Here is a 9,910-nt window from a genome sequence, read left to right as displayed (position 1 = left end):
GTTCGTTTGAGAGACTGGAAACGCTGGCAAAGGTAGAGTCTTCCTAGTGCTCTAGCCTGAGTGTTTCTCCAGTCACTGCCCTGCCAGTCCTTTGTGGCTGGGCTGTGGCTGAAGAAGGTTTGGCCTCAGGTCGGTTTGGATGCGTGTTTCGGGAAGCGTGGCTTTTACCAGTTAGTACTCTGACCTTTCCCTGCTGAGGAAGAGCTGTCAGAGCTCCAAATAAGATTCCCTGCAGTGTGACTCTGGCCTTCTCCTGAGCTGAAGTGATGACTTGTGTGGAGCTGTTAGGCAGGAATTCCTGCGAGACGCTTGGCTCAGGCCTTTAGAACTGTGTCTTCAGTGGACTAGTCACTTTGTTGCACAGGAGCTGTGTTAGTACAGCTTTATTCAGATACTTCTCATCTAAGTCCTCAGTTTTAAAATATTTCACGTGAATCTTACAGTACACTGGTGATGAAGTTTGTCTTACAAACTGCGATGACTTAACGTAGATCTTGCTGGAGAAGGCACAAGCTACTGGTTTAAAGAGGTGGATTTATTTTCTTTAAACTTACAGCAGATCTTAGAATTGGTGTGTGAGGATTTGTGCAGACGTCACTGCTGTACACTTCCATGGTTACTTACCTCAGGTCTGCTGATCTGAAGAGATGTTACAGATTTTCTGAATCCTTAGAGCTGCTGTAATCTTTCATCAAGCCGTGATCTAATCTAACGTCGTAGTTTGGGGCTGTTCTCCAGTTTCTAGAGCAGGCACCTCAGGTGGGGTTTTGTTTCAAATGTTAGTGCAGGTGACACAACTTGAACGCCTCCTGTGACACACAAGTGTATGTTTGACTCTACAGGACAATAATAAGGTTGCACCAACCCTTTTTCTAGTTTCATAAACTTCTCTCTGCCTAAATGGCTTCATGGCTTCAATATTTAGTGGTTTTGTAACTGGGTTCTACTGATTTAAAAAAAAAAAAAGCTATCTTTACTTTCCATGGCTTTTATTTTGTTAAGAAAGTTTGGGCCTTAACAGACTTCTGTGTGCCTGAGGCTGGCAACTACCAGATGAAGAAAATAAATCAAAGCAGGTGGCACTTGAAAATGTGCAGGCTGTGAAACTGCCACATGATGCTGTGGATGCTGAGCTCACCTAATTTTAGAATGAGATTGGACAGGTTCAGGGGATAGGATATTGTTGAATTCCTAACATGTCTCTAGCTTGCAAAATCCCTGAGATGAAAATTGTCAGAAGCCTGAAGAGTATTTGGGCAAAATTTTGGTACCTGCAGGCCATGGTCTTGCAGCCTTCCCTAGGTGCTCACTTCGGGTCACTGGCAGGCAGGATGCTGGACCAGGTACAAACTACTGACTCATCCTCTACAATTTCAGTGTTCCATAATAAACTTCAGAACAGTGCTTCAGCTCAGACAGTTTTTCAGATTGGTTTTCCACTTGGTGGTGTTTCTGCCCCTGAAGTATTTTCATTTTGCGCTCTCCCTGATGCAGAATCTCATAAATGAAGGGTATGCTGTTGCTCAGCTTGTAAACCAGCTGCATGACACTGTTGTGGAGAGCGAAGAGTACAGCGACAAGCAGAAATCTGTCATCGTCGAGAAACTCGCAGTAAGTCTGTAGCCCGAGTTAGAACACGCAGCACCTTCATCTCCATAGATTACTTTTTGTTTAGGCACTCTCTCTCCCAACAAGGGCACATAATTATTTGATTTTTAATTCTGAATGTTTCTTGATAGAACCTAAATTTTTGCCCAGAGAAATTTCTTGAGAAGGAATTTAAATCCAACAAGTGAATTTTTAGCCATGTTGTATTGTTCTCATGGGAGTTGAGCAAGAGGTTTGTGCCTTTGGGTTTTGGTTGTTTAATATAAGATAGGAGGGGAAACTAAGGTGATATTAAGACAACACTTAAAAGATATTAGGAGTTGAAAACCCCAAGTTTTTGTTCCAGTGTGTAAATACGCCTTTTCAAAAAGAGTTAACTTGCTAAATTTGGACCGAGCTGACAAGACAGCTGTGGTGGAGGCTTTGCTAAATTCCCTGGAGAAAGTGCTGCTGGCTGCAGAGCAAAGAGTGCCTCCCTTCCTCCCTAATCCTTGGCCTCCTCGAGAAGATGGAGGCTGGAGAGGTGAGTTTTCCCAGCTTGGTGTGATGGGTCTGTGACATGTCACTACTGGAAAAGCTGCCAGTTAAGAGTTGGGAAACTTTATTGTGGTGTTCTCCATTGTAAGCTGAGACAGCTGCCTTGAGCAGCACTATTTTAAGAGGGTTTTACCTTCTTTTCTGTTTGCAGGAGGTGGACAAATGCTTGGCAGACGGTGCTGACGAGTACTTGCAGCTGATGAGTCTCTGTGCCCTGGTGATGCAGCAGCTAACACAGAACACCTGACTCCTCCAGCTGAGTAGAGCATCTCTGTTTTGTGATGGCCGGGGTTCTGAGGGCAGGGTCCTGCATGTGGACTTTTGTACTGGGTTTTTGCAATAAAAGGACTGCTCAGCAGTTAGCAAAACTCATGCTGGAATATTTGATTTTTTAGGTAAAGGGAGGGGCTAGTAATGCTCCTGTGCTCTGCAGTTCTTTGTTGTAGACTCACACAGGGGAAGGGAAATGCATCAAAACTGAGTCAGAGTAGAGAAGGGATGAGCTGTTCCTTTCAGCCCATGGTGCTTGGTTTTGAAAATAGACTTGGCAGAATGATCGTGTCTTTACTGAACCCAGCTCCTGAGGGAGCATGTCCACCCCCCTCACGCATCAGGCCCTTCCCCATTGCTACTGAATTTATTGCAATGCTTCCATCATTAACTCACGCTATATAAGTAAAAGATGTTCCAGTGGAGTTTCTTAGGGTTTTCCTGAGCATCTCCTTGTGCTTGTTTTTAAGGTTTGCACTGCCCCATCTTCCTGAAGGCTTGTGCTGGTAGTGAGTAGAAGTGATGCAAGCAGGGATGGTCTTAATGAAGTTGCCACAGGTTATCAAGGCAGCCCTTTTCTAGTCTGCTTGAAAGGGTTATTTCAGTGTTAGGGACACACATCCATCACCCCAAGCTGTGTCATAGGGGGCAGCCAAGGCACTACTTCAAAACCAACTTGTCAGTTTAGTGGAGAGGTGAGCACCACCTCAAAGCCCAGCAGGGCTGGACCCTGGCAGCAGCCAGCACTTCAGTGAGAGCTCCTAGCCTCAGACAGGTCAGACACAGCTATCTGCTTGAAAGGGTTATTTCAGTGTTAGGGATATCATCCATCACCCCAAGCTGTGTCATAGGGGGCAGCCAAGGCACTACTTCAAAACCAACTTGTCAGTTTAGTGGAGAGGTGAGCACCACCTCAAAGCCCAGCAGGGCTGGACCCTGGCAGCAGCCAGCACTTCAGTGAGAGCTCCTAGCCTCAGACAGGTCAGACACAGCTACTGTCAGCCTCTCCTCTAAGCAAGAGCAGACACCTCTCTAACCAAGAAGCAACTATTTACAATTTAAGTGAATATAGAAGTATTTTATTGAACATTCAAACTTCATTAAGACATGTGCAATATGGCAAATTTTACTGGGTTTAACCCTAACTAAGACAATAGTATGATTGATTGCTTGCTGGGGTGTAGCAACAGGGTCCAGATCACACTTACCACTAATTAAATACTTTATTGAATAAATACATATGAAACAAAAATGCATTTTAATGCTCTTATAAAAGTTTGGAGATTTTGAAAGGCCTTTCCAATTCAATCTGAAGTGTAAGTACATACAGTAAAGGAAGGTAAGCTAGTTTAACATAATTGGCTGACTTTATACAGCACTTATATCGTTTAGTCCATAAGTAAATTATTAAATGATAAAGAACATCTAATACAACCACTTCTATGGAACTAGGAAATAAATTTCTAATAAAGAAAAAATTTACAGACCCCATGACTTTCCACCCAACCCCAACAGTCTAACCCTAAAGTGGATAAAGCCAACGGCTTTCCCCACAAGAGCTCACGACAGAAAGTCGCTTCGCTTATCAAAAATCTGTATTTCTGATCCGTTATGAGCATTGAGACAAGATTCAGTGTATCCCCAAAGAAAGAAGCACAATGCACGTTGTGAATCGCCTATTCAGCAACAGCGAGCACTGCATTCACAACCACCTCATCCCAGGGATTAAATGAGATCAGCCACATTCATCGGCATCTCCTCCACTGTAGTATTGTAGAAAGTCTCAATGTCTCGCAGGATCCTCTTGTCCTCTTCAGTGACAAAATTGATAGCCACACCTTTTCTGCCAAAGCGACCACCCCGGCCAATTCTGCACAAAACCAGAACACATTGACACACCAGTGAATTAACCTCTCCAACCCACTGTCCGTGTTACCAAAACCCCTTCATTAACTACTGCTCTTTTAGCTGCCACCAGCCAGCCTCTGCTCAATATCTGGGCAGGAAAGCCTGTAAGTAAAAGCCTGTCAGTGCCAGAATTAGAGTCCACCCACCCCGGACAGTAGCAGAGCAGAAACAGTTACTCTTTTGGCTGCAGAGTAGTATCTTCATTTAACAGCTGGTGCTGGGGGATGAAGTCCTGGCTCAGTCTCCCTCCCTCTGTTCAACTAACACATCCAGACTGCACACATCCTGTCCCCAGCACATGGCACACAGACGATAAGCTCCTGTTCAAAAATCAGGCTGTTCCTGAATTAATCCAATTATATCCAGTGACAGGAAACAGCACACTCAGCTTGAGAATTTGAGTTCAACAGAAATGGCTCCAGTGGGAACATGTTTTTTTTTTTAAAGCAGAAATCCAAGCTCAACATCTGTGTAAGCCCAAGCCAGTCTCTAACTCATTACACCTTCTGTACATCCCCCATCAGTTCCACCTCCCTGCAACTGCACGATAAGGCACCTCATTCACAAGAGTTAAGCACACAGAACTGGTCACAGAACTTGGTGAATCATCATGACTGAAGAAATATATAAATACCAACTCGTTCTTTATTCAAACTGTGCTGCTTATGAATCCACAATCCAAATGGTGTCAGTGCTGTTTCTGCCACTGTGTCATTGACTGCCGCTACTGACCCCTGTATTTTTTTACATCAGGTAACAAGCCAGTTTAATTTAGGGTCAGTCACTAGAAGCAGAAACAGAACCCTGCTACCAGAAGGCACACACCACAGGGTAAAGAGTCCCACTGTAAGAGGAGGCACCAAGAGCAAACAAGGCCCACAGACCACTGCACCTCAGTGGGACCTCCAGAGTGAAAGCCGAGTCTGGTACAACTAGTACTACCAATATGAACATCTAATCACTGAGCAGCAGCAGCAACTGAGGATTAGCTAGGATGGACCTACAGCTCAAGCTGACAGTGCTGTCAAGACACTGTGCCAGACACGGCTCTAGTAATCTGTACTCTACAACCTATGTGACAAACATAGTTGGGTGGCTGGCAGTTTCCTCACATCTCAGCAAAGACTGTGCAGCCATCACCGAACTTGCCACCCTCTAAGTTTTCCCACTGCTCTGTTTTATTGTCCAAGTGAGGTTCTGTGCTGGTTTCTGTAGAGGAAATTCAGGCAGGGTAGCACACACCACCAAGAGGAGAGCACCAACGCACCTGTGAATGTAGTTCTCACGATTGGTCGGCAGGTCATAATTTATAACCAGTGACACTTGCTGCACATCAATGCCACGAGCCTGAAAAGCGACACAGAGGCTTTAGGGAAAGTCACAGGCTTTAGGGTCAGCTCCTGATCCCACATGCTTGTGTCGACCACATGGTTAGTAATGAACTACAACCGTGTAGTCCATTGTGGAGAGTAGTCTTTACTCTTCCAAGAAGCTCCAAATAGTTCAGGCTACAGGAACCTTCACTAAGATACGGAGCTTTTGGCATCAGATTTAAACAGAAATGTGTTTGGTGTAAGGTCACAACTCACCAGCAAGTCAGTAGTGATCAGGACACGGCTTGATCCTGATCTGAACTCTCTCATGATAACATCCCGCTCCTTCTGGTCCATATCACCATGCTGTACAGTTAAAAAGTTGCCATTACTACAGTTCCAATACTCCAGACTGGAATACCCTTTAAAAACCATTGTCTGAAACCCAGCGTCCCTACCTGCTGTGGGAACAAAGCAGGTAGGGATAGAAGGAAGCACTTTTCTTTAAGCAGGGGGAACGATAATACAGCACTGCACAGCTATATCATAACTTTCCTGCTTTCCACATGCGCACAGCTCGCTGGATTTGTTTTTTGGCATTTTCATGACATTTCAGAAGTTATGTGGAAGCATCGAGTCTTACCAGAGCTGAGACTGTGAAGTCCCTGGCATGCATTTTCTCTGTAAGCCAGTCTACTTTTCTCCTTGTGTTCAGGAAAATGACAGCCTGAGTAATGGTCAGTGTCTCATACAAGTCACAGAGAGTGTCCAGCTTCCACTCCTGAGCAGAACAAAGATCAGGAAATGCATCATGCCATGATGGTTCAGTACAGAAAAAGAACCTCAAACAAAGGATAGGACTCACTCAAAAGCAACAACCAATTAATGTGCTTGAGTGTGCAATTAGTCATGTGACCTGAGAAGCTGAAACAAGGCACTAAGGCAAGTTTCTGCATCAACTGTTGCACCAAATCTTAAGACACAGGACACTGGACATTAAGAAAGAGGTCCACCCTAGTCATTTCCGACCCAGTGCAGTTCTTCTTCTTCTTGCATGTACTCTACTAGCATTATCACAGAACCCAAAGCTCAGCCTTGGTTTCTGCAATTTTAGCACAGTGCTTTAACAAGAAGGTAAGACAACTTAAACCCCAACCCTTCCAGCCAGAGCAAGTGCCACCAATACCAACCTCTCTCTCAACATTAATGTAGAATTGCTTGATACCCTCCAGAGTCAGTTCTTCCTTCTTCACCAAGATACGGATAGGATCTCTCATGAACTTTTTGGTCACTTCCAACACATCCATTGGCATTGTAGCAGACAGCAACACAACCTAGAACACATTATGGGGCAATTCAGACAATGCAAGAGCTGGTTCTCAGCTACGCTGTAACCAAATCTGCATCCATCAGTTCAACCATGTAAAATGTATTTTTACCTGGATGTTTGTGCTTAATTTTTGAAAGATCTCATAGATTTGATCCTTAAAGCCACGGCTCAACATTTCATCAGCTTCATCCAGAACAAACATTTTGATCCATTTAGGTGCTATTAAAAAAAAGGAGTGTCTCATGAAGTTTCAGAAACATACAGAATACTGTTATGTCCTCTCCTTTAGGACTAAGCTTCCAGCACAGCTCTCGTCAGTGACAGACAACACATTACTTAAGCTCTTACTGGATGTGAAATTCATACTGGACATTTGTTATCGAGAGCAGAATTCAGTTCATACTTACACAGGTAGCGTCTGTTTAACATATCAAACACGCGCCCTGGAGTCCCAACCACAATGTGTGGAGCCTCGGCCTGAAGCTTTTGCATTTCATTGCGAACATTTGTACCACCAATACAAGCATGGCATGTTGCTCCCATGTAGTCTCCAAGGGCCAGGATCACCTTCTGAATCTAAAATAAAACCTTTCCATTAGCAGTAGTTTCTGGAACACTAAGCCCTGTTATCATTAGTGCTGATGGGCTTTGGAAGCTCAGAGCAAAAAGTTAGAACTATGCAGCTCTTATGGTTATAGAAGATGGTTAATGGTTTTGCCCAACTGCTTGGTAATGACTTTGTTCCCTAGAACACCAAGTCAGAGGAGCTCTTAAGTTAAATTTTTGTCCTTACTAGCTGAAGTATTAAGTACTCTGCATCTATTATGAAGTTAAAAGCAGGGCTGCCAGAGGCCAACTCAAGTTTTTGAAGCCTCTTAAGGCCTGCACATTAAGCACTTGCACAAAGTTCCTCAGAGTGCACCAGTGCCCTGCTGTACATCAGGCTTTGAACAAGTCTCACCTCAACAATATCTTCAGAGTAGAACAACGGCTGAACATTTTGACCAGAGCATCTTGTTCCACTGATCTGCCTTTTTTCTGAGTTAAAATTTGTTTCCTGTCTGATTTAGTATGCTTAGCTTTACCTTCAAGAAGAATCTTCACTACAGCACTAGCATCTCAGTATGTTCTAGTTGAAAAAGACAGGAAGTTGCATATAATCTACTTTCAGTTCTGTTCAACATTTCATTTTAAAGCCCTGCCATACTGATACCCATCCATCCTAATAACTAATTATCCTGTAAGTTTGGTTAAACACTCCCACTTAGCAAATCGGAATACAAAGCCTGGCAAGTGAAGTAGACATGCGAGAACACTGTCAGGAAAACACCATGAAAATAGAAAAGAACAATAAAGAGACCACATGCGCACTGCAGTTTTCATGTTGCACAACTGCATGCGAGATCAAAAGAGCTTCTAAGAAGTATGTTTGGTTTCCACTCAGAACACTGTGCTTTAATAACAGATTGTTAATTTGGTTTTCTGCTGAAGATGCTCTCTCAGAACTATACACAGCACAGCAGCTGGCTCCTGATCCCTGCCCCAGCACACCCTCCACATGCATTAACTCCCCTTTCAAAGAGGTGAGAACTTGCGGGGCAGAGGCCAGTTTATAACCCCCATTACTCAACACAGAAAGGGTTCTGAATGGATGTCAGTTACAGCCCCTTAAGAAGTCTGTTTATCGTCTCACAGTTGTGAAACCTGAAACCTATGCAACACACAAGCAGCTTTTTTTAAACTACGCTATCAATACCTGTTGAGCCAGTTCTCTGGTAGGGGCCAATACTAGTGCTTGGGTCTCCTTGAGATCAATCTCCAACTGCTGCAGGATGGAAATAGCAAATGTGGCTGTCTTGCCAGTACCTGACTGAGCTTGGGCAATCACATCATACCCTAAAAAAAGTAGGATACAAATTTACTGCTCCCACACAGGTCATTCATGTTTTTAGTTTTATTTTATTCCCTTTGAAAAGTGATCAGTATTAAAGAGTTCTCTCCATTTCAGGTCAGTCCCGAAAGATGGTGTACCATCATATCACTTCTTCAGCAAGGATTAAAAACAGGTACCATCGCACACTAATGAAACAGTGTATGCATTTTACAACACCTTCCTTATTATCCAATGTTGTTATCAACAAATGAATCACCTGCATACCTTTGATACAGGGAATAATAGCTCTCTGCTGAATAGCTGAAGGCTTCTCAAAACCATAAGCATAAATGCCCCTCAGAAGGGATTCTTTTAAATTCATATCATCAAAATTGTCAACAATCTCATTCCAATTGCTCTGTAATAAAAAAAAATAGACAACATTAAATCCAACATCCATCTCCATCGGTGACTGAAGGCTCAAGCCAGTTCAAAAGCACTCACCTCAATGACACCATCGGGGTCCATTCCCTCAGGGCCGCCATGGTCTCTGTCACCAAACAGAACAAGCCATTAACAGAGTAGCAACAAACATGCAAGAGTGAGTTGATATCTTGGCTGTCAAAATGCCATATCTGGAGCCCATGACAGATCATCCTAGCCGGTGCTTTGATATTTTTGCCAATGGAGGAACTCCTACCCTCTCCCTACTGACTTGGGTGCCACTAATCCAAGTCCTCAGCTCTCAATGTGATACAAGATCATCCAAGCCCTCAAGCCACACTGAGGCTTACAGCGAGCTTCACACTGTAAAAAAAAAACCCATCAGAAAAACATGTCTCAATCCCGGGCAGACAGTTTTGCCTGTAAAAAATAATCTCTCGGGCAAGACAGCGGCCGCATGTTCCAGCGTGCAGCGCCCCCCTCACGGATGGCATCTGCTCTAGGCGGAGCTCGGCAGGCCGGGCCCCGCAGTTGTGGGGCGGGAGCAGGGCGATGGCAGCCCCTGCGCACTCCGAGCCAGCTCACCAGCGCCCGCCGCGGAGGGGAGGGGGGGGTTGGCGGGGGAGG

The 9,910-nt window shown here is 44.3% G+C and overlaps 2 protein-coding genes across 2 annotated transcripts in view; one reads left to right on the top strand and one right to left on the bottom strand.

Annotated features, from left to right (window-relative positions):
- The window catches only part of RFC4 (replication factor C (activator 1) 4, 37kDa), a 13,609-nt gene extending 11,217 nt beyond the window's left edge, over nucleotides 1-2,392 (top strand). The window contains exons 9-11 of the mRNA XM_010146338.1: nucleotides 1-32; nucleotides 1,495-1,611; nucleotides 2,297-2,392. Of these exons, the coding sequence (XP_010144640.1) occupies nucleotides 1-32; nucleotides 1,495-1,611; nucleotides 2,297-2,392 (245 nt within the window). The remainder of the gene's footprint in view (nucleotides 33-1,494; nucleotides 1,612-2,296) is intronic.
- Nucleotides 2,393-3,472: 1,080 nt separating this feature from the next.
- Nucleotides 3,473-9,389, bottom strand: EIF4A2 (eukaryotic translation initiation factor 4A2). Its single transcript, XM_010146337.1, has 10 exons — nucleotides 9,344-9,389; nucleotides 9,125-9,257; nucleotides 8,723-8,862; nucleotides 7,374-7,542; nucleotides 7,076-7,185; nucleotides 6,827-6,970; nucleotides 6,280-6,417; nucleotides 5,913-6,002; nucleotides 5,591-5,670; nucleotides 3,473-4,285 (listed from the first exon to the last, which is right to left on the bottom strand). Exons 1-10 carry the CDS (start codon nucleotides 9,365-9,367, stop codon nucleotides 4,141-4,143), a joined length of 1,173 nt encoding a protein of 390 aa, XP_010144639.1. The 5' UTR covers nucleotides 9,368-9,389; the 3' UTR covers nucleotides 3,473-4,140.
- Nucleotides 9,390-9,910: the final 521 nt, after the last annotated feature.

The sequence above is a fragment of the Buceros rhinoceros genome, unplaced genomic scaffold (assembly GCF_000710305.1).
Source record: "Buceros rhinoceros silvestris isolate BGI_N320 unplaced genomic scaffold, ASM71030v1 scaffold29582, whole genome shotgun sequence".
NCBI lineage: Eukaryota > Metazoa > Chordata > Aves > Bucerotiformes > Bucerotidae > Buceros > Buceros rhinoceros.
This window is presented reverse-complemented; position numbering and strand designations above follow the sequence as displayed.

Bases quoted from the DNA above. Each gene is read 5' to 3' on its own strand.
- EIF4A2 (XM_010146337.1), bottom strand. From the start codon at position 9,367: ATGGACCCCGATGGTGTCATTGAG. The intron at 7,186-7,373 runs GTAAGTATGAAC...TTTTTTTAATAG, and splicing joins GTTAAACAGACGCTACCTGT to CACCTAAATGGATCAAAATG. The intron at 5,671-5,912 runs GTGAGTTGTGAC...GTCGCTTTTCAG, and splicing joins TGATCACTACTGACTTGCTG to GCTCGTGGCATTGATGTGCA.